This window comes from Rhinolophus ferrumequinum, chromosome 12 (assembly GCF_004115265.2).
Source record: "Rhinolophus ferrumequinum isolate MPI-CBG mRhiFer1 chromosome 12, mRhiFer1_v1.p, whole genome shotgun sequence".
NCBI lineage: Eukaryota > Metazoa > Chordata > Mammalia > Chiroptera > Rhinolophidae > Rhinolophus > Rhinolophus ferrumequinum.
Window position 1 is genome coordinate 76,906,373 of NC_046295.1, and position 26,615 is coordinate 76,932,987.

A 26,615-nucleotide genomic window follows, 5' to 3' on the forward strand; every position below is an offset into this window, starting at 1 on the left:
CACCTGACATTCTCTCCCTCTTCAATTGCACCTAATACAGCACATGGCACGTGGCTACTTACTGAGAGAATGTATCTATGAACTGAGAGACAAATGCAGGGTGCCATTCTCTCCTCCCAGCTCCATGGACCACCATCTCAGCTGGCCCAGCGCCCAGGGAAAGCTCTTTCTGGGTTCCCAGCAGGCCGCCTGCCCTTGTCTCACACAGTCACGCTTTGTTAGGTCTCCTGCTCCCAAGGGCATCTTATCTGCCTAAACAGGTTGTAATCTCCCAAGGTCATGGACCCCCTTCCTTCTGCCAACCTGGAGTGGTAAACAAGGGCTTTTACTCAACCACAGCTCACCACACCCCTCCCAGGGTTGCAGCCCTGCCTGACTCCTGCCTGCTGGGCCCTGCAGGAAATTCTGGCTCCCTGCCCTCAGTGCCCCCAGGCCCTAGAGCCAACATCTGACCCCACCATCTACCCGCTCCCCTCAATGGGCTGCTCTGGCCTCCTCCCTCCTATCCCCCCAGCTGCTTTCTGTGACAGGGTTGTCATTCTCTCCCGCCCCCTTCTCTCCCTGCAGGAAACTCTTCCCCCAACCTCTACAGGACTCTTCATCTTTCAGGTCTCCAAAGCCCTTCTCATAGCGTCTGTGGTATTGTCTTTGTAACTCTTACTGCCCTTAGTGGCCTGACTGGGACAGAACCTGTCATGGGGCCCCTGCCCTCCCTAGAACCTGAGCTGCTTGAGTACAATGTGTGGTCCCATTTCAGCCACGAGGGAAAGGGGGTTCTGAGAGGGGAAATGACTTGCCCAAAGGCAAGGGGGCAGCAGGACTGGAAAAGCCCGGTGGGCTTGGTTTGGGAACCCACACCTCCCCAACCCCCAGAACTGCCAGCTCTCCACCCAAACTGTAAAATGCATGACTCACTGGTGAGCTGAAAAAGCTGGCCATCCTGCTTATATGTGAGTTCCCATCCTGGAGGGTGTAGGCACTGACCTAGGGAAGCCCAAACCCCGGGCCAGAGAGAGGCCCGCCCGATCGGGAGACACAGAAAATGGAGCCGGAGCTTAGGTGCATTTATTCCTGTACAAATCATTACAAAACCAAGTCTGGGGAGTCGCTGCCCCACCCCCCACACATGTGCAATAGTTTGCCTGGCCTCCTCCTCCTCCTCCACCTGGCCCCTCTCATTCAACAGCCTCCTCCAGAAAAGCCCTCCAGTCTTCCCTTCCAGGCTCCAGAAGAGCAGGGGCAAACCCATCCCACTGTGGCCCAGCAATAAAGTGCCTGATACAGAGTGAGGCGGGATAGAACCCAGGCAACACAGCTCCCAGCCCCCTTGAGCTTTCCTAAGCCCAGCTAGAACCTTGGATGACTCCAGAAACTGCAAAGGGACTGCTTGAAACCCCAGTTTGGCTGGGGTCCCCTCCTTCTCAGCCCCAAAGGCTCCTCCAACAGGTGGAAAGCCTCGCTGCTGGATGGCAGAAAACGGGGCCTGGCTCTTTAAGAGCCAAGCTAATGGCAGCTGGGCAGAGGGCTAAGAAACAGCTGAAGGCTTGTCCCATTCTTATCAGAGTCCCCCAAACCTGGGGGAGTTTGCACAAAAATACCCTAATTTCCAGGAAGAGATGAGGAAAGGAACCCCAAATCCCCAGGGAGCTGAGCCCCCCAGAAAGGGAACCTTACATGGGCAGAAGGGTGCCAGAGAGGAGTCAAGGGATTTGTCCAAGGCCACTCAGGGCAGAACCAAGACGGAGACGCTGGCCTCCCACCTCTGGGACCCCTACACACAACCCCACTAATGCCCAGCTGGCTTCTAGACAGTGGCCACCTCCCAGGCAACCTCTTTCTGGCTCTAGGAAGTGAGGGGGCAACACAAAGTTCCCAGCAGCCTGGGACAGGACCCCATTGACCCAGTCAACAGGAAGTGATGTGTGGACCATCCTGGGGCTTTGAACCAAGGCCTCATGGGAAAGGACACGTCAGCCTCCCAATCCTCAGAAATACCCTGATTGATTATGCTCAGACCCTGACTGGACAAGAAATCTCAACACCCCTGATTAACCACATAGAAGTCCAAATCCCTGATTGGCCAAGAGCTACCCCTAGGCCCTGACTGGCTGGAAGATATACTTCTTCAAGACCCTGACTGGCCAGGAGACACTCCGGCCAGCCTTGACTGGCCAGGAGATGGCCCTTGGTGGAGTGGCTGGGTGGAGAGCCACTTCTCTTGTATCCCTTGTGACGGCCCATAGGCAGGGCAGCCTAGGTCCAAGAGGGATGGGAGAAGGTGATCCCGTACAGCTGGGCCCAGGATGAGAAGACCCTCTTCTCGGTGATGAAGCGGTGGTGGTTGCCCTTGCGACTGTGCTCATTCTGGATGTAGGTGACACATTCGTCCGGCCCCTTGGGCTCATAGTAGTGGTAGGGCATGCGCTGCAGGCGGGACCGCTGGCTGGGACAGAGCAGATGGGGGCCATGAGGGCAGGGTGGGCACTGGCAGGGCCCTTCCTCTTGTCAGCCCCTGACCTGCTGTAGGACCTCAGTGGAGGAAATCCCTACCCCTCCCTGGGCCTCAGTTTCCCCATCTGTAAAATGGGTGTAGGGTAGATTAGGTTTGTGACCACCAAACGTTTTCTTTTCTTAAAAAATGCAGACCTTTTCCTGTCCCTAAGAGGATGGCAGAGTAGGGTAGAGGTAAGGTCTGTGGGCTGTAGAGCCTGGCCACCACGCTTTACTGTTTGTGGGATCTTAGGGCACTAGCAAAATGTCCTCCTCAGTTTTTCTCATCTACAAAATGAGGATAATAACATACTTTTCTTAGGGTCTCTGTGAGGAGTGAATGAGATAATAAATATAGCCATGCTTGGGACATGGTCAGCACCCAGTAAAGAATAGCTGTCACCTTGTGGGCTTTTCATATAGTAATAATAGTTATTATTAATACACAAACTCTAGACTCTGGCTGAGCTTGGGGTAGCTCCAAGGAGCCTAGATCTCTGCAGAGCAGTCTGAACCATCAACTAGAGGCCCTTGAAGTCCCTCTAGCCAGTTTCCATGCCCCCAGCTCCGTCCCGCAGCCAGTGACTGGACATTGTCCTGGGGGGGCGCTCACCTGCAGTAGTCGGGGGGGACCATGCCATAGACGTGCACGTGGTCACACAACTCCACTGCAATCACCATAGTGAACCAGCCTGTGCTCAACCACGAATGGGACTTTTCCCTGCGGGCAGAGAGCGAGCATGATAAGGGAGCATGTAGGCAGGGGTGGGGCAGGCAGGGGAACCAGTCAACCCCCCCAGTTTCCAAAAACTCCACCCACCCATTCATCCCCCCCACTGCAGTCACCCCCAATAAAGCCCGCTGTGGGAGCAGGGGCATACCGGCAGAGGGCTTGCCTGAGCAGAGGTGAGGGGTGTGGAGAGAGCTCCTTTGAGGGAAAGAGTAGGCAGAGGGCATGCTGGGAATAAACTCCTGGGGAGACCAGACACACTTGGGCAGGCTGGGAGGGACCATGACCACAGAACATGCTAGAAGCAGCTGTGCCTATTCTAGTAGCAAACTCCCAGGGGGAGACTAATCAGAGACAGTCATGTTAGCAGTGACAAGTTCAGAGCAAAGTATGGAAGAAGTAGCTAAGAGCCTAGAGCTGTGCTTCTCACTACAGAAGCCACATGGAGTGTATGTGGGTACCTGTGAGCACTTGACGTGGGCTGCGGTGTGCCGTCAATGTGAAATACACACTGGATTTCTTAGAGAGTATGAGAAAAAGAATGTAGAATATGTCACTGATAATTTCTGACATTGATTACATGTTGAATTGAAAATATTTTGGATACGGGGTGACTGGTTAGCTCAGTTGGTTAGAGCGTGGTGCTAATAACACCAAGGTTGCCTGCCGGTTTGATCCCGATATGGACCACTGTGAGTTGCACTCTCCAGAAAGAGGGAAGGGAGGGGAGGACAAGGGATGGGAGGGAGCAAAAAAGAAAAAATATTTTGGATATATTTGATTGAAGGTGGTTCTCTGAAAAGTTTAAAAGAAAATAAACCTCTCACAAGACTGACAAGAGAGAAAAGACACAAATTACCAATATCAAGAATATAAAAAGAGGATATCACCATAGACCTCATAAATATTAAAAGAATAATAAGAAAACCACAGAAAAAAAACAACATACATGACAACTTAAATAAAATAGGTCAATGCCTTGAAAACCACAAACTACCCAAACTCACCCAAGATGAAACAGATAACCATATCCTGTAACCATTAAATAAATTGAATTCATAGTTAAAATCTTCTGAAAAAGAACTCTCCAGGCCCAGATAGTTTCACTAGCAAATTCTACCCAACATTTAAAGAAGAAATAACACTAAATCGATACAACCTCTTTAGGAAAATAGAAGAGGAAACATTTCCCAATTCATTTTCTGAGGCCAACATTACCCTGGTACCAAAACCAGGCAAAGACAGAACAAAATAAACTATAGATCAATATCTCTCATGAACACAGATACAAAAATATCAACAATGTTTTTATTGTTTAACAATAATATTATTAGCATAATATTAGCAAATTAGATATACAGGGCAGCTACAAAAACCTATAGCTAACATCATATTCGATGATGAAAGACTGACTGCTTCCCCCAAGCGACCATAGGACCAAGGCAAAAATGTCTACTCTCACCACTTGCAATACAATTCAACATTGTATTAAAAGTCCATGGCGGTCCCATGGTTGGTTGGAGCGCGTCCTCTCAACCAGAAGGTTGGTGGTTCGACTCCCACAAGGGATGGTGGGCTGCGCCCCTGTAACTAACAATGGCAACTGGACCTGCAGCTGAGTTACGCCCTTCACAACTAAGATTGAAAGGAAAACAACTTGACTTGGGAAAGTCCCGGAAGTACACACTGTTCCCCAATAAAGTCCTGTTCCTCTTCCCCAATAAAATCTGTAAAAGAAAAAAAAAAGTTCTACCCAGTGCAATAAGGCAAGAGAAAGAAATGAGGCATATATTTCGTAAAAGAAGAAATAAAACTGTCCTTATTTGCATGTCCTTACATAAACATCTGCATAGAAAATCGTCAAAGAATCTACAAAAATCTCCTAGAACCAGTAAGTAAGTTTAGCAGGATTACAGGATATAAGGTCAACACACACAGATCAATCATATTTTTAAATACCTGTAAGGAATAATTAGGAACCAAAAAATATTTTTTTAATACCATTTACAATAGCTCCAAAACTTCAAATGTTTTGGTAAAAATCAAACAAAATATGTACATGATCTATATGTTGGAGAAAATGGGTTAAACAAAACACATTAAAAATAATTTCACCTTTTTCTTTTACTTTTTTAATGTGGCTACTAGAAAAATTTAAATTATGTATGTGGCTTGCATTATATTTCTATTGGACGGCACTGGCCTAGCTTTTCTAGGGAGATTAGTCAGAGCAGTGCTAGGAGTGATGTATGCATAGAATAGAGCATGCCGGGAGCAACAGTATGCTTAAAGCAAGAAGTGCTGGGAATAGTCAACACTTTCTAAGAGGCACACTATACAGGGAGCTCTCCTAGAAAAATGCCAGCAGAGACTGTGCAACCTTACAGCGGAGCATGCTGGGAACCCTCATTTCCTCAGAACGACGCATGCTAGGAGGAAGCCCTCCTCGGGAAACGCGGCCATGCAGAGCATGTTGGAAATGACTTGTGCTAAGAGCTGGACATGAAGAGAACTCTGGGAAATCTGACCAGAGGAGGGCAAGAAATGACCACACCCAGAGAGCAGTGCATGCTAGGAGCAACAGGCCTCTGGGCAGAGCACACTGAGGGGGAGCAGGGGCTGTCCAGAGGGAGCAGGCAGGAGGCTGGTACCTGTCCTTGCCCGTCTCACCCCGGAAGAGGTCGTCAAATTGGCGCATGCGGCCGGGAGAGACGGTGTAGGCCTCCACGTTGGGGAACACCAGGCCCGCCCGCTGGATGACGCGTACAAGGCTGCCCTGGGGTTTCTGCATCTTGTTCGGAGGGCCCCAGAAGATGAACACGGTTTCGGGGGTCCGGTTGACAAACTCCTGGGGTCTCCGCAGCACACGGAAGACACTGGAATGGGCCACCACGCGGAAAGTGGTCTTGTTGCCCACATCTGCAGAGTAGCCCGTAGTGGGTGCGTCATTCATGCGGATTGTGCACTCAGCCCGGTCAATCTCAGGGCCCAGTTTGGTGCCCAGCAGGTGGCTGGAGCTGGTGACAATCACACACTGGTGGCACCGGGAGGGCAGCGTCTGGGGGGACAAGGAAAGTCAACACTGTCATGACCACTCCACGCCAGGCCCTGTGCTTTGTACATCCAGGCTTCCAGGAGGCTGGAATGACTATGCCCATTTTAAAGACAGAAAGCAAAGCCTATTTATTCATTCAACATTCAACAAATAGTTATAGCAAGCTGGCTAATGGCCGAGTACTTGGGACAAAGCAATGAGCACAAGAGACCCCACGCTTGCCTTCAAGAACTCATGGTCGGGGAGACAGACGGCAAAGTAAACGATAAAATAATGCCAGGTGGTAAGTAAAATCGCTAGGAGGAGATAAAATAGGGGCAGAGGACCAAGAGTGACAGGAGCAGGGGCTGTTTCTGTGTTGTCAAGTACCCCAGTGTCCTGCCAAACCCAGTAGAGACAGATCATTGACTGAGGACATGGAAGGATTTTAGTGCTAAGCATGGACACTTGGAGAACTGAGGCCCAGAGACGGGCAGGGCACTTGCCCAAGGTCACACATCACACAAGGGGCTGAAGGCACTGTAAGCCAGGGCCGTGACTCCCAGGGTCCACCCTTTCCTTTAGGAGGGATGGAGGGAGTGGAGAAGAGGAGGGAGGAGGGGGAGGAAGAGAAGGGAGCCGTGATGGTGGGCTACAGGGAGGATCTGCCTGGAGTAGCTGCCCTACCTTGTTGCCTAGAATGGGGACATAGCCATCGGTGATGCTCCACTTCCTGAGGTTGATGGGCCGGCGGCTGCGGCCTCTGAGGGAGCCGTAATGAAAGACCTCACTGGCACTGTTGGAGCTGTAGAGGATGAGGATGGTGATGAGAGCAAAGAGGATCACGAACACTGCTGACCGCTGCTCCTGGAGAGGGGAGAGGCTGGTGAGGGCCCAGGGACCCTGCAGGCTCGGCGCCCCACCTCCTTGCCGCCTACCACACCCAACTAACTCCTGCTTCTCATTCCAGACCAGTTCAGACACCACCTCCTCCAGGAAGGCCTCCTCCAGCCCCCTGGGCACCCCCATCACAGTACTGATCACACCACCAGGAGCTCTGAGGCTGGGACTAGGTCAGCCTCGCTGTGATCACAGCTTCTCCAGAGTTCAGCTCATGCAGTACACTCAACCACCTGCAAACACCCAGAGACCATCAACTTCCCCTCCCTAGAGCAGACCTTGTATGGACCTTGGGCGCCTCCAGAGAGTTACCTCCCATGAACTGCCTTCCCTGTAGCCTAAGAGGGTCGATTTGTGACTTCCACCAGCACGGCACCCCAGTGAGTTCTCTGCCATCCATAGCTGTGCCCTCTCCAGAAAGGCCTGAGCCTCAGGCCTGGAGGTGGCGGCTGCTCGTTATACCTGCTACTCCTGTATTCCTTAAAGTTCCAATTTCTCATTACTCCAATGTCTAATTATAGGTAACAGCTCTTTGCATTAAACTTTCTCTGTTCAAATTACTGTGTGGTTTCTCTCTGCCGATTGGACCCAGACTGATACACACACATCACCCTGCCCCCAACCCTCAGGCTCTGACAAGGCTGTGGTACAGTAGATCCTGGGAAAGGGCTGTGTAGGGCCAGGGACATAGAAGGTGCCAGGAAAGCATGAATGAACGGATGACGGGGAATCCTGACACCCAGAGTGACGCTCACAACATTCCCTCAAAGCGGTATCTTTGACCACTGCCCCCACCCCCAGCCTCCCACTCACCTCTACCTCCCCACCCCGACCCCCTGCACAGCTCGCCAAGTCAACTTCTCAGACAATCCTTTACCACATATGGACCAACCAAGCCTAGGAGGACAGAGGTAGACCTGGGTCCAGAGAGAGGCAGGATCTTGCCTAAAGCCACACGGATCAGTGGCCACAGCAGGGCTCAAAATCAGGGCCTGCCAAGTATCAGCCGCTTCTTGACAAGAAAGAGAAACTTGCGGTGGCCTGGGTCTGAGACAGGTCGGAAGGAGCCCATCTTACAGAGGGATGTAAGAGGCTGAGATGAGAACAGGAAATGAAAGGGGACTTACTTTGTTGCTACTCATCTCTCTCTCTCTCGTGGCTGCTGAGGGGCAGGGGCCAGCGTCCTGCAGGTGGCCCAGGGGGCAGGGATTCGGACTTACACCTGCAAGCCACAGAAAGGTTTATGGCCTGGGTGCCCTCCTCTAGGTCCAGCTGGTCAAAGGCTACACCCTTCCCATCCCTGCCAGCTCTCCTATCCACCCATGACTTCAAGGCTCAGGGCCATATCCATTTTGCATATGGAAACACGAGGCAGAAAACTGCCTGAGGTCACACAGCCAGGCGGTAGCAGAGCCCTGCCTCTCTCCTTGCTCCTTGCTCTCTCTTACTCTGCTCCCTCAGCAGGGGCCTCTCCATATACTGGCTGTCCTAGGCAAGTAGTTTCCCTACTGGGGGCGGCCTGGCCCCCACCCAGAAGGAACCTCATTCACACCCCTACTCTAAAACCTGCCTTAGGTCCCCGTGGCCTAGGAATAAAGCAACATTCCTTACAGGTCCCCAAACTCCTCTGCACTGCACGCTTCCAGGTCTCAGAAACCGTTTGTAACACCCTGCCCTCCTGCACACACCCAATTATCTTCCAAGCCTGCGGTGGGCCATGAACTTCCCGTGTGTCATCTCCGGCCAGGCTGAGGGCTTATCTGAGGGCCAGCCAACACAGGTCCTCACTCAAATTCTCTGCTGTGCCTCCAGAGCCCTGGAGATGGGTGCAGGAGGATCGCTGAATGACTTCGTTAATTAACGTAAGATCTTGGGGGTTTAGGGCACAGACTCATCTGTCAAACGGCCTATAATCCCAGCCCTACCCTCAGAGGGTGGGTGAGGGGCCTCAGGGGATGATGAAGCCTTGGGCAGCTCTTCCTTTCGGCCCCAGCCCCAGTGGCCTCTGCTGTGAGGGGACAAGCCCAGATTTGCTCCTCAGTCCCCAACCGACCCCCATCCTCATAGGACCCCAGCTCCTTTCCGGATCTCAATTCCCCCACCTGTCAAAAGGAAACAAGTACTTGTGTCCAGCCACCTCCAGCAGATTCAAGTCCAGCGGGCACTAAGTCTGGGACAGTGCAGAGGGAGAAGAAGCTGGGCTCGGGGCTCCCCAGCTTTGTCCTCCCCTCCTGGGGCCTCTCAGCTCCCTCTACTATCTCCGCCCCCTGACCTAGCTGCTGTTTACTCCTACACAGCCACCGGGAATAGCCAAAGAACCTCCAGCCAAAGGAGGCTCCCCCCACACACCGCTCCTGATTGGTTAACTTCTGACCCCGCCCACTTCCCAACCCCGCCCCCTCTCCACGGGAGCCCCCCGCCTCCCCAGCCGGGTTTCAGGTTTCTCCCAGGCCATCCCTCACAGCCAGTCTGGGAGGTCCAGGGACTCTATAATCAACTACAGATCAGGAAACTGAGGCTCATCAGAAGGGAAGAGTGACCTGTCCGTGCACTCACAGCCCATTAAGGCAAAAGCCAGGAGTCCAGAATCCCAGAGTTGCCCCCATCAGCCTTGAAGACTCTGACATTCCAGGCCCTCACAGGTCCAGCTGAGCCAGGAGCTTCTCTGAACTGAGCCTCCCCACTCACTACTATTTCCTTCAAATGCCCCTTGCTCTGGACATACTAGAGCACTCCAGTTCCCAGCCTCCCCCTGCCACCCCTCCCACTCCCCCCCCCCCCCCCCCCCCCCCCCCGCCTTTTGCCCACCTTTGCCTGAGCAGTGCCCTCAGCCAGGAAGACTGTCCACCTTGTCAGCCCTGTCACAATCCTGCTCTTGAGAAGGCCATGGTCAGTACAGCATCTCAGGTTCAAGTGTGAATCCAGGTTCCACCACTTACTGGCTGAGGGGCCTCGGGCAAGCCATGTGACCTGAGCCTCAGTTTCCTCATCTGTGAAATGGGAGTAATTATGAGTCGGTAACTCACTGGGTTATTCAAGGCCAGTGTTAATTTTTGTTAATTTGCCAGCGAAACACTCCCCCATCCTCTGACGCCTATCCCAAAGACTTCCCTCTTCTATCAGGAATGTGTTCATGAGCCATGCTAAGCATCACCCACTCACTCATGTTCCTAGCAACACTGCAAGGTAGGGGCACTTATTTCCCATTTCACCGATGAGGAGACTGAGGTTCAGAGGCAAAATGCCTTACAGTGCTCTGCAGAGCCGACTGGGGGGCCTTGTTTCCAGAAAGCAGCCCAGGGATAAAGCTGACAGGATCTCCCTCGAAGATCCCCCAGGGCTGGAATGGGTCAGAAGCCACCGAGTGTTTGCCCGTCACCTAGCCTGGCACAGAGGAGGGCATGCCTGCTGGGGAGCAACTTGCTCAGTCTGGGAAGACTTCAGTCCAGAGTGCTGGGCCGGGCGCATGGACTCAACCCCAACGCGGGCCGTGCAGTTGGGCTGAGTCTGTGGGTGGGGGCCACACCCTGCCCTCTGTTTGGGGGCTTTGCTTCTCCCAGCCCAGGGAGTCCTCCCGCAGGGTCGGGATGCACCCACGAGCCGCGCGGGAGGAGGACGAGGGAGGAGGGGGAGGGGCCACCTAATTCCTAAATGGGGGGCGCTGAGCCCGTGAGTCCATCTGGGTTGGGGGCGACTCACCCTCTGCGCCCCCTTTGCGCTGACCTCCCCCTCTCCCGCACTCCGGGGGGTCCAGAGCCCTAGTCCCAGCTGGGAAGAGAAGGGAGGCAGGACGGCGGCAGGGTCCCAGAGCTCCAATGGTGTAGTCAGCGGGAGGAGGCCCCGCGAACCCCACGACGGCCCTTGGGCGCGAGGACCGGGATCTCCGGGGGCGGTTGCCTAGAGAGTGGGTCTAGGGCAGCCACCCGGGCCCCCGCATCATCACTTCCCATCCCCCCCGAGAAGCAGGCAGCTCCCCCTCCCGCTGCCCGCCCCCGCGCAGCACCTGCTCACCTCCCCTGGGGAGCGCCCGGCCCCCCGCGGCCCCCGAGCCCCTTCACATGGCGCCGGGTGCGGAGAGCCGGGGGTCCCCGCTCCTCCGGCCGCCCAGGCCCCGCCGCAGCCCCGGCCAGCAGGGTCCTAGCGCCGCCGTCGCCTCCTCCGCTCAGGCCCAAGCCAGGAAGGCAGGCGGAGCCTCGAGGGGCCGCAACTGGCTCCGCCCCCGGGCGGTGCCGGTGGGGAAGGGTGACGGGCTGGCTACCCCCGGCCCGGCCACGTGAACACCTCGCTTACTCCTTTAAGCCGCCGTAGTGACAACGAAAATAGCTTTCCAGACCCCTTTGGTGTGGGTCAGGCCCACTTCTAACTGGCTTTATTGTCACCATGACCTAGATGGGGAAACTGAGTCTCGGAGCACACTGCGCTTGGAACTAGTTGGGTTTCTCTCTGGGCTCCCTACCCAGGGCCTCCAGAGCCCTGCACCCAGTAGTCACTCTGGGTGAACTCACGGTCCCCCTTGGATTCAAATCCAGCTCGGCCCTCTCTAGCCGGGAGGCCTGGCACATTCCTTGCCTTCCTCTGGAAAACAGGGAGAACAACAACCTCGTTGTAAAGATTAAAAATGTTGTTGACTTATAATTTTCAGGGTATTCTTTACATCATTTTATGTGATAGTGAAAAATAACAATAGCCATGATAGGGGCCCGGCTAAAATGAATGCTGCAGATCAATACATATTGACAGAAGGGATGGCCAGGATATTTACGGATGTTTAAGTGAAGAAAGCAAGTTGAAGAACTGCATCTCTATAATCCCTTTGCAAAACAAAGGTGTAAAAATGGGCATTCCCCGCCTGGGAAAAATTCTTGCACATGTACACAACAGAGGGCATCGCAGCATAGCTTGAAATAATACTAAACTGGGAACAGCCTATATATCTACCCGCAGGAGAACAGAATGTTTTCACATGGTGGTACCTTCACAGTGTGGAATATTAAATAGCAGGGGGAAAGTGAACAAGCTGCAATTACATGGATGAATCTTAGAGACATAAGGAGTGAAAAAGACAAGTCTCAGTAGACAAATGAACTGCACAATATATTGTTTAAGCAGACAGTCGGCAGTAGGGCACCCCTCAGAACCCAAGACAGGAAATAGCTTTCGCCTATCAGAGTGATTCAAGTTTTCAAAGCAAAACTCAAGAACACAGTTGTCTCAGAGAGGGAGGTAGAGATGTGGGCGGAAACCCAGGGGTGTGAATTGCTAGCACCTGTCTGGTCTTTCAGTGGGACCTGGGTTCAAGAGGTTCATTATAGCATTATGTTTAACTTCCAGGCATGACGAATGCCATCGTTTACGTGTATCACAATATTTTTTTTAAATGGCAAAAAAGGAAAGAAATCAAATGAAAAGAAAGAAAGACCTTTTGCGTATCATGGTGATTAAAGTGTTAATAGTGGATATTTCTGGAATGATGAGATTATGGGCTGCCTTTTTTCTTTTGGCTTAACTATTTTCCAAAATTTTAAAATAATGGTTACACAATGTTTTTATATTTAAAAATGTGTTTGTTTTTTTTAATTTATAAAAAATGGACTGTATAGGGGCAGCCCGATAGCTCAGTTGGTTAGAGCGTGAGCTCTAACAGGGTTGCCGGTTCAATTCCCACATGGGCCAGTGAGCTGCGCCCTCCACAACTAGATTGAAGACAAGCAGCTGCCCCTGAGCTTCTGGAGGGGTAGCCAGATGGCTCAGTTGGTTAGAGCGCAAGCTCTCAACAACAAGGTTGCGGGTTCAATTCCTGCATGGGATGGTGGGCTGTGCCTCCTGCAACTAAAAGATTGAAAACAGCAACTGGACTTGGAGCTGAGCTGCGCCCTCCACAACTAGATTGAAGGACGACAACTTGGAGCTGATGGGCCCTGGAGAGATACAAAAATGGACTGTATATATAGCATGATTCCTTTTTAAAAAAAATACAACTATCGATACATATATGTTTGTAAATGCACACAGGTGTCTGGAAGAATTTATGAGGAACTACTGGCAGTACTTGTCCCTGGGGAGTGGAGGTGGGGTGGGAGGGGTGGGTGCTACCTTCACTTTTTGCTTTATAAACTTCCAGGTTGTTTGCCTTAGACTAATTTGGTAAGTCAATTCCACTTTGTTTTTAATTAAAGCCAAAGTGGTGGAGGCGAGGTCCAGCTTCCAGGCTGTGGAGACAACACCCACCAGGTAGTGGGTGAGGGTAGGGAGGGCCACGAGTGGATTGGAGGCTTCCTGCTGCTTTGGTGTCCACCTCCATCTGCTTCCTGAGCCTCAGCCCCCATGCCCACCCCTTGCCCTCCTTGGCCACCTGCCAGGATGCAAAACCACAGAGCAGGAGCCAGGGCAGTCAGGCAGGAAGCCTGATGAACCCGACTGCTAGAGGCTCAGAAAAGGAGAGCCTCTTGCCCAAGGTCACCAGCAGGCTGGAGGCTACACCAGGGTGGGGCATCCTGTCCCCAGCCCTTCTTCCTACCCCAGGCCAGTGACCTCTGGAAATAAGAGGGTGAAGCAGCCCAGTTCCTGGACCAAATCTGGACCTGGAGCTCCCCCCTCAGGCCTGCCATGTCCCCGGCCCTGGCTTATGCCAGGAGGCTCTGCTGTAGGGTGGCTTACCTTTCCCTGAAGAATAGAGTGAAGAAATAAAATGGAGTCACTCTAGTCAAGGTGCTAAATTACTCAAATCAAGTAGGAAATGGTTCTATGGAGGAAATGGTTCTATTCTTGTTTGACTGGAACTTACACTTTTGAACTTTCCAGTCTTGCATCAAGGCCTAGATATACATCAAACCTCCAGATAACCCCCTGGCTACCCCTGAAGGACTAAGGAAAAAATGTTCATGTATCCAGACCGCCTGACATCCAGTGACCATCTGGCACCAATCCAGAGGCCAAGAATGCAGGACTGATTCTTCTCAAGAATGTATTTTTTACTATAAGAACCCTCAGTTTTTCTTTCTTGTTTGAACACGCTGGGTGTGGGCTAATTATCTTTCCAGTTTGCAAGCCCTTGAATAAATCTTTATCATTTATTTCTAGCCAAAGCCTCCGGACTCCTTTTGAGTTCCTGTGACAGCCCTAAGAACAATAACAACCACTTCAATAATAAGGAGGATAAGAAAAACAACAGCTCTCGTGTGTCATGTGTTTTCTCCTGTGATAAGCACTTTGCAAACGCACCCCACTGAATACTTAAACTAGCCTATGAGATGGGTACTGCTGTTACCCGAACATTCTAGAGGGAGAAGTGAGACTCAGCGTACATGGGTGCCCGAGCTGGAGTCCACCCAGGTCTTTCTGCTGAATAACCACAGGCCATTCTGCTCCAAAGCCCCAGGCCTGCCCACACCCACTCCAGGACTTTCATGGGTCGTTGGCTGTGGCCAATACTGGTGCCACTCCCTGACCCTATTTGGAGTGGGTCCTCTCCCCAAGCTGCTCCCCTGTGGTCTGGGGAAGATGGCCTCTGCTTCAGCCCTTCCTGCCCCAGGGTGGGGGTCCTGGGTGTGACCCTCCTTCTTGCTCCTTAGCAATCTGCATTGTTAGGATTTTCCCCTTCCACAGGGTCCTGGAAAGAGTCCTCAGAGACCTCCTCACCTGCCACACCAGCTCCCAATTTACAGAGACTGAAACTAGAGGGGACAGGACTTGCCCAAGACTCCCATTGAGTCCTAGGCAGAGCCAGGATGGGAGCCAGGCCTGGGGACTCCAGCCTCTCTCCCTCTGGGCAGAGAAGGAGCCAGACTGATGGGCCTCTGAAAAGAGGCGGTGAGAGCCACTGGCAGGTGAGGGCCTGCACACAGCAGCTGCTCCATAAGCACATGCCTGGACAGTGGGTCTGGAACCAGAAGTACGGGGTTCTTCACAGACAGAGGCTGGAGTGGTCAGGTGACACTGGACATGGTGCCTACCAGTACCCAGAAGAACTGACGTTCCTTCCCTCACCTGGCTAGATGAGGTTTGAGTGTGAGTTCCTGGCCTGGCTCCAAGTTCCTCTGAGGGGAGAGGCCACTTAAGATACCTCCAGGTTGTGAGGCTCACCTGGTTTTCCCTGTGGCCTCAGGAGGAAGTAGGTGGGTCCCCAGCAGGCCTGCTGAGGGGACAAAGGAACCAGGGTATGGACAGAGGCCCAAAGAGGGGCTCCATACCAAGACGCTCCCACACTCTGAGCTGGGAGGAGCTCCTGCCTCCAACTCACCTCCCAGAAGCTGCAGGACCTGCAGTGGCAGAGCCTTCAGCAGGCCTGGAAACAGTCACCAGACCAGCCAGGGATCATCTTTCTGCCCGGAGCAAGTAGCTGGTGGATCGCGCCTGCCAGGTCACCACACCAGAAAGATGGTATTTGGGCCAACCCAGCAGTAAACACCCTAGCCAGGGGCAGGGCCAGGACAGAGGCCCCTCTGTCTACTGGGCCCAATGGCTGGACCAGCATCTTCCAGGGGATGGAGGAAGAGGAGGAGGAGGCAACTGCCTGGGAGGGGGTTGAGTTTGAATCCCATCAGAACCAGTGGACCATGGCCTTGGAGCCCAAGGATGAGGCTGTGGGCAGGGAGAGCTGATGGCGGTGGGAGGTCTTCCTGCCCATCTGTCACCACCAAGGAGGGCGAGGCCAGGTGAGCAAGGGCTCCCACCTGGGGACAGGCACTTTACAGATGTCATCTCTTTGAATTCATGCAATCCCATGAGGTAGGGATGACTTTAATATCTTTTTTACAGATGAGGAAACTGAGGCTCAGAGAGAGGCACTAATCTGCCAGGGTCCCACGGCAGGAAGTAGAGCCAGAATGAGGCCAGGTCTGACTCCAGAGCCCTCCCTTTACACCCAAAAGTTCCCCTACCAGCCCCCCACCTGCCAGGTCACATCCCACACTTACTTCTGCCTGACACCTGCTCAGAGACACTCGCCACTGCCAGGCTAGCAGCTGTGGTTTCGCTGCCAGCTTTCTCCCTCCCACAGTAGCGCTCCCTCCTTCCCCAGCTCAGGGCTCTCCTCCCTTCTCCCACTCTTGCAGAGCCTTCTGGGTCCCCCTGGCACTGGGTAGGGGAAGGCAGGGCACAAAAGGCAGTGCTGTGGGCCAGGTCTCCAGCCTCTCTTGAGAAGGTCACCCAGACTCCCTGGCACGACCAGCTACACAATTTGTGGGGTCCAGCGCAAGATGAAAATGTGCAGCCCTTGTTTTTTTTTTTTTAAAAAAAAGATTAGAATTTCATGTTTGTGTCAGCAGAGCATCAAGCTAAGCAAGCGTAGGGCCCAGGGCAACTAAGTGCCCAGGTCACATGCCCGCGAAGTGCAGACTCCTGGAGCTGGAAGCTAGAACCCCAAGGCTCCACCCCAGCTGAGAGCCTGAGGTCTGGGGCCCTGGTCCTCCATTAGTCAGTCTCTGGTCTTCAGATGAAGGAAGATGGGAGGAAAGGAGGGATGGTGGTAAAGCCCTTGTGGGCTCTTTCCAGAGCCTTGATTCAGGGCACAGATGCTCAGGCTCAGCTGTCAGACCCGGGACTGCATCCTGGCTCAGCCTAGTGCTTTCACCTCATCTGTAAAATAGGCTAACACCAGCCCCCTTCCCAGGGTGGCTGCACGGCCTTGCTAAGTGTTTGCCGGTGAGTCGGCTTTTCCCACTTTACAGGTGAAGAACCAAGCTCAGAAAAGGCAAGCCTCGGGCCTGCCCCACTTCTCCCAGCCTTACTTTCTTGAAGCGTAACCAACTCCGGAGTTAATAGGGAATGTAACTGGCAAAGTCCTTGGAATTTGACCCTGAACCACTGGGAGGTGTCGTGGGGTGGAGGAATTTCCTTCCCACTGAGTCGTTTTTTCCAGGCCCCAGACCTTCCCCCCAGCGCCCACTGGGAGCAGAACGGAGTCCCATGGGTGCCTCTGAGTTGGGCCATGGAGGCCAGACTCTCTGACCTGGTTGGGAAGGGGGCAGGCTCTTGAGGAAGAAACACGCAGGCAGATTAAGTGGCCAGAAGCCCAGCTGGCCGTGGGTCTGGGGAGCGGCCCCAGGACTTGGCCTGCCCTCAAGTTAATAGGTTACGGGATTGTGGCAGGGACAGGAGCCCCAATGCCCACCCCAAGACACATAACCACACTGGAGACAGGCTTCCAGAAAACATATATTTACCTGTACACTCGAGGTGGCCCTGGCAGTCACAGTTCAAAGGCCCCTTCGCCCAAAGAACCCCAAGCTCTGGGCTGCCCTGACCAGGGCAACCAGCCTGGGAAGTGTGGCACCAAAGGTGGGTGGAGGGGGAGTGTAGAGAGGAAGGACCAGGGCTAGTGCAAGGTTGAAGGTCATGAAGCTGGTGAGTGGGGGACCACCAGCCCTGGGGGCAAAGGCCACTGGACAGACCCGGAGGTGGGATGAACCCCCAAATGAAGATTCAGATTACTCAGGGAGAGGTGGTGGGGAGGAGAGCACAAAGGTCACCACAGCCTCCCCTCCTCCCCTTCAAGTCTAGAGGCCCAAGATGGCTCCAAGTGTCCCCAGGGTTGGACAGGAAGGAGTGCTAGGTCCACTTGACAGGTGGCAGAGGCAGGATCCATAAGTTACTAATAAATGTTTTTGGTGGAGTGTGAATAGAACAGAGGCCTGGCGAAGGCATTGTGGCCGGCTGGGCAACGGGGCTACTGGGTCCTCCAGGATGGATGGGCAAACACGATGGGCCTCTTCTTGGCCCAGCGGGAGAACACGGCCTTCTCAGTGATGAAGCGGTGGGCACTGCGGGGCGCCCGCTCGTGGGCCAGGTACATCTGACACTCGTCCAGACGGCCCTTTTCGAAGTAGTGGTAAGGCACTGAGAGGTGGCTCTTCTCCCTGCAGGGTGGGGAACAGGGACAGGCGTGAGGCACCAGAACTTGCCCTCCTCCTGCCAGACCCTGCAACTACCTCGGCCACCCCTCACTACAGGCCCCATGCCTGGTCCCAGAGGAGGCCAGGAAAGACAGGAGAGGAAGAGAGCAGCTTGCCGATCCCAAAGGCCAGTGTTCAAGCCCCGGCTCCGCCTCTTGCAAGCTGGTGGACTCTAGGCCAGAGATGTACCCCGTAAACCTCAATAACCCACCTGTGAAGTGAGAATGGTGATATGCAGGCTTAGTCCATAGGTCAAAAGGGTGAAGACGACAAAGTGCCTTGCTGGTGCTGGGCTCGTGGTGAGGGACCCCTTGTGCCCTGTGATACACCCACCTACCCCCTGGCACTGTGCATGCCAGCGTCTGGCCAAGTGCCACAGCAGAGGGTACACGGGCTCCTGCCGTCTCACCTTCATGCTCAATAAACAAGTTCCAAAGAGAACAGAGGGCGAAAACATGGGAACTTTCTGAACTTTTCCTTACAATAATATTGAAATATAATATCAAAAGGTAGGTGTAATATATCACTAACATATAATCAGCCCCAATGTTAAGTACTTCCGGAGATTATCTCTCTCTAAATGTGTCCATAACCTTCTGAGGAAGTTCTAATTAATTTTTCTCTTTCACACAGGAGGAAATGGAGGCTCCGGGTGGTGGCGTGACCGGCCTAAGGGCATACTGGCAGAGCAGAGGTTGGCATCGAGCCTGTCCCAGAGGCTGAACCGCTTTTCCATGGGCACTGGGCCCGAGGGGTGTCGTGCCTCAGCCACCCACCCGGAAGCCCACCTGCCCTGCACTCCACGGCTCCCAGACCCTCTGGCGTGCGGCCCCTGGTCCTCCAAGCCTCCCCAGCCCCCCTCCTGCCCAGCGCCTGGCTGGACTGACCTGCAGTAGCTGTCGCTGACCATTCCATAGACCACGATCTCTTCACACAGCTCTAGGGCAAGGATCATGGTAAACCACCCGGTGCTGAGAAAGGAGCCTGACTGCCTCCTGGCAGGGAGGGAAAACCCAGTCAGCCCGGCCACTTTCCCCGCTCAACTCAGAGCAAGGGGCTGTGTGGGGGTCCCAGCCTCAGCTCTCTCAAGGCACAGCCCTGGTTACCCTCCCAGCCAAAGGCCACTAACCTTGACCCCTACATAGGGGACCCTTGGGGAGGTTGAGGAGGGAACAGAGCCAGCCTGAGGCCAGCAGCAGGCAAGGGGTAGAGCTTGACACACACCTAGGTCTGTTCAGTTCCTCACCACCCACACAGGGCTTGAGAAACCTCTGGACGATGGTGCGGGGGCCCTGGCCACATCCTCTCTGCGTCTAACAGACCAATCTTGGGGAGAGAGTGGGAGGCAGCAGAGCACAGTGGTTGAAAGTGGGAAAGGGGGTTGCCTGGAGTCAATGTTCTTCGATTCAAACCCTGCACCTGCTCTGGGATTTCAGATTTGCTCGTGAACCTCTCTAAGCCTCAGTGACCCATCTGTGAAACGGGGATCATTATAGGTGGTTATGAGGAGGGAAGACTATCAGCCCAGCAGCCCTCCCCTCACCCCCTCGCATGGCTCTGCACCTAACTCAGAACAAGGAGCTGTGTGGCCACCCCAGGCCTTCAGTCTCTCAAGGTATCAGCACTGGTTACTCTCTCAGCTGAGAGCCACTCATTTCTACCTCTACAGAGGCATTATGTGGTGATTCATTTACTCAAATTGAGCACCTCCCAAACCCTGTGCTGGCCAGGAACCTGCTACACCCAATGCTAACATCCTGAAAGGAGAAGGCTGCTGGAAGAGAACAGCTGAGAGGACAAACAAAGGAATGGGGATAAAGAATGTCAGATGGGGGCCGGCCCGGTGGCTCAGGAGGTTGGAGCTCCGTGCTCCTAACTCTGAAGGCTGCCTGTTCGATTTCCACATGAGCCAGTGGGCTCTCAACCACAAGGTTGCCGGTTCAACTCCTCCAGTCCCGCAAGGGATGGTGGGCGGCGCCCCCTGCAACTAGCAACGGAAACTGGACCTGGAGCTGAGCTGCACACAACTAAGACTGAAAGGACAACAACTTGAAGCTGAACGACATCCTCTACAACTAAGATTGAAAGGACAACAACTTGACTCGGAAAAAAAGGCCTGGAAGCACACACTGTTCCCCAATAAAGTCCTGTTCCCCTTCCCCAATAAAATCTTAAAAAGAAAAAATACAAAGACACCAAAAAAAAAAAAAAAATGGGAGGTGATCATCAGATAGGGTGGTCAGGGAGGGCTTCTCTGAGGAGGTGACATTCCACCCATGCCTGAATGGCAAGAAGGGGTCAGTTATGGGGAGATTTGGGAGAATGTTCTAGGTGGAGGAAACAACATATGCAAAGGCATGTGAGAACCAGTGTGGATGTCTGAGGAAGCCCAGACGGCCGATATGGCTGGAGACAAGGTCACAGAGGCAGGCAAGGGCCAAATCATACAAGGCCTGTAGGCCAGGGGAGGGAAGGAGGTAGGAGTCTGGACTTTATTCTCCATGCGAAGTGAAGCTACTGTCAGGTTGAGGGCAGGTGACTGATGGGATGAATTTACTGGGACAGCTGGAGTTCAGACCGCAGGGGGCAAGGGTGGCAGCAGGGACACCAGTGAGGGGAGTGATGCAAGGGCAGGGGAGGATGGTGGCCCCTGTGGGCACAGAAGGAGATGCAAGAGTCCATTGTATGTGGTAGGTGATAGAACAAAGGGAATTAGGGACAAAGCCCAAGTGTTTGGCTGGAAAACTGGAAGCTGGCAGCTGTATTTCCTGAGCTGGGGAGGCAGGAGAGGAACCAAGGAGAAGGTGTGGATAAAATGAGCCCTTGAAGGCAGACTCGCAAGCCAGTGCCTGGGGCATGAAGAGGGCTGTCAGTAGTTTTCTGGAAGGAACCAACTCAGATCTCAGAGCATCTCCTCCAGAAGGAAGAGCTCCTGACACTACCCCACTCTGGTCAGTGCTCCTAAGGCCAAATGCCCCTCACCACCATTCGGGATCCTTGATCTATGCGATAATCTGATGAACGACAGTCACTCTGATTCCTGTTCCCCAGTAGAGGGCAGGACCAGGTCTGCCTCCATCACTGCTAATCCCCAGCACCTGATGGAGCAGACCCTCGATGGACAAGAAGCTCCTGGAGAAGGCAGGCCCGCAGCCACCAGGGAGACCCCCGCAGGCGGGTCCTAGCTCACCGGTTCTTGCCGGTCTCGTCCTGGAAGACCTGGTCACAGTAGGCCATCATGCGTTCAGTGAATGTGTACACCTGCAAGCCCGGGTACATCTTGGTGAGCTGCAGCAGCGTGCGGTAGGTGCGGCCCCCGAGCGCCCGGTCCATGTGCTTCCCCTGACCCCACACCACGTAGAGCGTGTCGTGGGCCTGCTGGAAATAGTGCGAGTAGTTGCGAAGCAGCAGCGGTACGGTCGTGTGCGAGATCACGCGCAGGGTGCTGCGCTGGCCCACGTCCGCCTCAAAGCCCACGGTGGGTGCCTGGTTCATGCGCAACACACACTCAGCACTGTCAATCTGGGCGCCCAGGCCTGAGCCCAGCATTTGGCCGGAGCTGGACACCACGGCACAGCTGCGGCAGGTTTCTCGGACGAGGGGCTGCAGGCGGAGGTAGACAGAAAGAAAAAGACGTGGGCATACAGCTTCCGCCCCTTGCTCCTCCCCCAGTAACACCCACGGACCTCGCTTGATCCCCGTCTTGGCTCCAAGAATTATACTTTATCAACCCATTTTACAGGTGAGGAAACAGGCTGGGCAGCTGCAGTGACTTTCCCAAGGTCATACCAGCAGCACGTGGCAGAGCCCCATGTTTCTTCATCAGCCATACATTTGTATAATGTACTTACAGCCGCATCTGGCATGGGTTGGGTGTCATATATGTGTGTGAAGTAAATATGAATTTCATCTCTTCAAAATCACTCTTAGGTCACTCCATCCAAGCTTCTCTCACATTGTGTCCAGTTTATAAGTAAAAGCAGTGTTTAAGTGCCCGTGACAATGTTACGAACCTCTGGTTCTGAGCCTGAAGCCTAGCTGTGCCCCTCCCTAGCTGTGTGACCTCAGGCAAGTCACTTTGCCTCTTTGAGTCTCAATTCCCTCATCTGTGAAACGGGGATAAAAAATAGCATCTACTTGACTAGGTTGTGAGGATTTAATTTAAAATGCCTGAAGAGTGATCCACACAGACCTAGGGCACAGTGAGGGCCCAACCCCCATCTCATTATTCCCAAGAGATGGAAGCTGAGCCAACAAGCCTGCAAATATTCTTTCGGGGTCAGGGTTCAGGGGTCCCAGAAAAGGACTTGCTCCCCACCCCAGGCCTCTGTGCCCTTCTAGGGGAAGGTGGGCTTACGGAAGCCTGTAAAGGCTGTGAGACATTAATTCCAGTTAATAAAAGACACACTGTCGTGTCTGACTCAGGGACATTTCATATCTAACATCGTTTTGACTTAAGGACTCATGGGACCATAGTTTGTACCCCAGCAATAAAGAACAAGACTTTCTACTTCTGCCCTCAGTTTGAGCCGGTCCTGACAACTGGGGTCTGTTCAGATCCAAGGTGACCACCAGCCCCAGGAGGTGTTCTGCTTGTCTGTACAAAGTCTTTAAAACATTGACTTAATCCCTAATTTATAAAAATCAGCCCTTTTGACACTCAGGACTTGGATTTCCCGCTTCTCTTAACACCCCCAGAGGATGTGGCCACCCTGAACCCACATGCCCATGAGCTCTGAGTGTCTAAAACGAATAGTGGCCACCACTCTGGAAGATGGGACAGCGTCTACCCAGCCCACCCCAACATTTGTCCCACCTGGCCAAACCTGTGGGGCACTTGAATTTGTGTGCCCCCCACTTTCATTTCTGCATCTTGATCAAATACTTATACTGCACCGGTTCTGAACACTGTCCATGAATCATCCAGTTGAACCTACATAGCAACCCTCCAGAGGTAGGAGCTGCAGGACCGTCTTTTACAGATGAGGAGGTAACTGAGACTCAGAGGGATAAAGACCCGAAAGAGGTCTCCTCCACGCCCGGGTCCCTGAGCTAACCTCCCTCTGACCAACACTCCGAGAGCCATCCGACTCAGAACCAGGGCTTTCTGCACTGGGTGTCGATGTGGGATGCTTTTGAGAAACCTACCATATGGGGCCACTGACATCAGGGTGAGGGGCATAAAGTGCTCCAAACCTCACCCGGCAGAGCTGACATGGGGTGCCAGGTGCTATGGGGCAGGGATGCAGCTGCCTCGTCACTCCTGGGCTCCCGCGTCCCTTCTCCCCCTGAGAGGGAAAAGCCTGTGTGGACATGATTTTTATGTGTTCTCTCTCTCCCCAGCAGCAACTAGCACAAGGCAAGACACATTCAAGGGACCAAACACACACTTGTTGAACGAATGGATTGTGAGTGTGGACAGTTAAATCTGAAGATACACACAAGGCACCCACATCACCACGATGTGATGATGTCTGTCTCCCCCACTGGAATGGGAGCGCCAGGTGGCCAGCCACCCTGTGTGACTCACCTTGTTTACCTCCCACACCCAGCTGACAGCATCCAGGCAATACATATTTGTTGAATTAAAAAACCCATTTCCTCTTAGAACTTGGGGCTCAGAGAGGTGAAGTGACCGTTCAACGTCACATAGCTGGTGAGCAGAGGAGCCCAGCCCGAGGTCCGGGCTGACCTGGAATGAGCCCAGTTTGCACTACCCCCCCCAGAGAATTGGGGGGCACCCTGGCAGCCTCGGCCTGCCCCCAACATGCTGCACTGGCCGACTCACCTTCCCATCTGGCACGCTGCTGTACCCGCTGAAGTGCAGGGGCCCTGGCACAGTGGGCCTGGAGTTGGTGGCGAGGTGGGAGTCCAGGCAGGAGGCCAGGCAGAAGGGCAGGCAGGCCCAGCAGCACAGTAGGGTGTAGATGATGGAGAAGCCCACAGAGCACAGAGTAATGATCAGAAGCCGACCCTGGGGAGACAGCCGTCGTGAGGGGGGCGATGCGAGTCCCTGGGGCTCCTCGAAGCTTCTACAAGGGGGCTGCACCCCAGCCTCCTGGGTCCAAACTCCAGTTCAGGAGCTCCTAGAGCAGCAGCAGAATCCAAAGTGTCCATCAGCAGGCCTTCCTCTGGACGACCAGGCTCACAGCACAAGAAGCGCTGGAGATCAGCCCAATATTATCACCATGTTCTAGATAAGAAAACTAGTTTGGGGTGCAGTGTGTAACTCAAGGCCACACAGCAGGGTGGGGCCTCCAATCCAGGCTGCAAAGCCCGTGCTCTTCACCAGAAGCCTAGGTGTTGTGCAGCATTGGTTTATGACTCCCCACCTCTCTGGGCCTGTTTTCTCCTCTACAAAATAGGGGCCCACAGTAAGTGGGAGCTTACTGTGAGCACAGTGGGGAAAGTGTTCCGTATGCTGCAAAGTGCTGTGCACATGACAGGAGAGCGCCCGTCAGAAGGGCAATCAGCCCCATTCAGACCCTGGACTGAGGCTGCCGTGTCACCATCCCGTCCCCTCCCCCAGCTGACTCAGTGGCAGTCTGCCTAGTGGATGATCCTGAGCTGGGTCAGCAGTCGAGGTGAGTAAGAAGGACAGCAGAAGGGGATGTCAGGGAGTGTTATTCAGGAAATGGTTTCAATAATTCAAAGGTGCTGTCCAGGGGCTCTCCGTCCAGAAACCATGTGACAAAGGCCATTTGAACGAGGAAGCTTTCCTGGCAGGTTGGCCCTGCTGGCACACTTTGTGAATGTCCCCACCAAGCCTTTAAGGAGGGGCCACCTGGTTTGGTGGGGGTCATGACCCGGGGCTGCCATCGTGTGCTGGGCCACCCTGGTTACCACCTGTGTTTCTCTGGGCTCTAATTTTCTCCCAGCCTGCCCAAGACACAGGTCTCTCAGCCACCCATCAGGAACCACCTGGCATCTGGCTGGTGCTCTTTGAAAACCAGAGGTGGAAAAGCAGCCTCCACCATCATTCCCCCGTCCCCCAAGCATATCCTGCCAGAGGCCCACTCTTTTCTGCTCACAAACCACATCAGCTTCTAAAAATAAGTCTCCTGTGTGGCCAGTTGTGTGGGATTGGGGGCGTGGCGTTCAGCCCGAGGCCTCAGGCGCTGCTTGGCACCTGGTGCCCTGTGCAGGACGGACCCAGAGACCTCCATTCCGGCAGCTGTGGTTGACTCCCCCCACATTGAAGGCTCTCTCCCACAACCAGGGGCTCCTGAATGACGGCAAGAGCAACCAAACTGAACTTGCACACCATAGCCCACTCCCAGGCAGGTGCCTCACCTGGGCGACCTCAAGGATAGTCACAGGAGGTAATACTGTTATCTCCATTTTACAGGGGAGAGGAGCAAGGCACTAAAACCAGAGAGGGAACGTTACCTGTCTGGGGCCACACAGCCTGCCAGATCGGAGCTGGACTTTGAGGCTAGTCTGCCCTTTTCCTCAGCTCAGGGACAGTGGGGTCAGAAGTGACAGTCAGTCCTGGGGTGGGCAAGCCTACTGAGGCTACTATGCTGGAAGCCACCTCCAAGCTCCCCACCCCCACTTACCGGAGCCTTCATGCTGTCGCTGCCGCTCAGCAGCAGGGGTGCTGCTGTCTCCAGGGCTCCAGCTGAGAAGGGGTAGGAGCCAGGCACCTGTCAAGACCCAGAAACTCAGAGCTGACTCCCAAGCCTCAAGGGAAACTGCCCAGGAAAACTGAGGCAGGGGAGAGTACAGGCCGGGGTCAAGGCAGATGGCTTCCAAGAATCAAACGCCTTAAAGTCCCCAAATACCAAGCAGCACTGTCCCGTCCTTAAGGAGCTGCAATCCGTGACCTTTGCGAACCCTCCCGCCAACTCAAACCCCACTGTACAGAGGAGGAAGGAGAGGCAGAGATGGGGAGCCCCGGGCTCAAGGTCACCCATGGAGTCTCCATCAGATGGCGCCAGGAGCCCCGACTCCCACCCACCCTCCTACCTCGCTACTCAGGACCTGGAGAGGCCTGGGGCGAGATAGGAGGAAGATTTCTGCCCCTCGTCCCGTTTCCACCGCCCCCTCCCCCAGCCCGGCGCTAACGGGTTGGGCAGGTTGGGGTGCGCCGGCTGCTCTGGATCCGCTGCTCGGAACTCCATGGCCCGCCGCGGGCCGGGTGAGCCGAGCGGGAAGCCAAAGCCGAGGGTCAGAAGTGGCGCCGAAGCCACAGCTTCTGGAGGCTGGAAGCCGAAGGCACGCAGCTGGCAGCGGGGGCGGGATCTGCCAGGACCTAGAGGAGACAGGCTCGGGGGCGGGGTCTACGAGCACCGCCTGCACAGCTGAACGCGGAATTGCGAGGCCGGCGGCCAGGCTTTCGGCAAGAGGGCGCGGTCTGCAGGCCGGGGGCGGGCCTCAGCAGCCGGGGGTGGAGTCTGAGCTCAACATCTTCCTCCACCTATTCCGTCCTCCAGCATTTCTTCCAAACTCCTGCCCAGGCTAGGGTTGCGCGGCCCGCAAAGACCCAGGGTACCGTTGAACCGTGACTGCCTGGCGGTCCAGACTTGAGTTTCTCCATTTCTGAAATTGGGGGAAATTAAACAGGGGC

General features: G+C 54.2%; 2 protein-coding genes across 7 annotated transcripts; both read right to left on the reverse strand.

The window, feature by feature from the left end:
• Nucleotides 1-1,047: 1,047 nt before the first annotated feature.
• On the reverse strand, nt 1,048-11,347 carry ST6GALNAC6 (ST6 N-acetylgalactosaminide alpha-2,6-sialyltransferase 6). Of its 3 annotated transcripts, none has more exons than XM_033123601.1 (7): nt 11,166-11,346; nt 9,963-10,144; nt 8,282-8,376; nt 6,942-7,121; nt 5,872-6,278; nt 3,104-3,211; nt 1,048-2,439 (listed from the first exon to the last, which is right to left on the reverse strand). In XM_033123601.1, the coding sequence occupies exons 3-7, from the start codon at nt 8,294-8,296 to the stop codon at nt 2,094-2,096; spliced, it is 1,056 nt and encodes a 351-aa protein (XP_032979492.1). In that variant the 5' UTR covers nt 8,297-8,376; nt 9,963-10,144; nt 11,166-11,346; the 3' UTR covers nt 1,048-2,093. The 3 variants fall into 3 exon arrangements, with proteins under 3 accessions (XP_032979492.1, XP_032979494.1, XP_032979493.1); XM_033123602.1 differs by having other exon boundaries at nt 2,116-2,443; nt 11,166-11,344; XM_033123603.1 differs by lacking the exons at nt 8,282-8,376; nt 9,963-10,144 and having other exon boundaries at nt 11,166-11,347.
• Nucleotides 11,348-17,296: 5,949 nt separating this feature from the next.
• Nucleotides 17,297-26,244, reverse strand: ST6GALNAC4 (ST6 N-acetylgalactosaminide alpha-2,6-sialyltransferase 4). 4 transcript variants are annotated; one of them, XM_033123757.1, is made up of 6 exons: nt 26,114-26,244; nt 25,606-25,692; nt 23,835-24,020; nt 21,237-21,649; nt 18,934-19,041; nt 17,297-18,010 (listed from the first exon to the last, which is right to left on the reverse strand). In XM_033123757.1, the coding sequence occupies exons 2-6, from the start codon at nt 25,615-25,617 to the stop codon at nt 17,821-17,823; spliced, it is 909 nt and encodes a 302-aa protein (XP_032979648.1). In that variant the 5' UTR covers nt 25,618-25,692; nt 26,114-26,244; the 3' UTR covers nt 17,297-17,820. The 4 variants fall into 4 exon arrangements, with proteins under 4 accessions (XP_032979648.1, XP_032979650.1, XP_032979649.1 ...); XM_033123759.1 differs by lacking the exon at nt 26,114-26,244 and adding an exon at nt 26,015-26,070; XM_033123758.1 differs by lacking the exon at nt 18,934-19,041.
• Nucleotides 26,245-26,615: the final 371 nt, after the last annotated feature.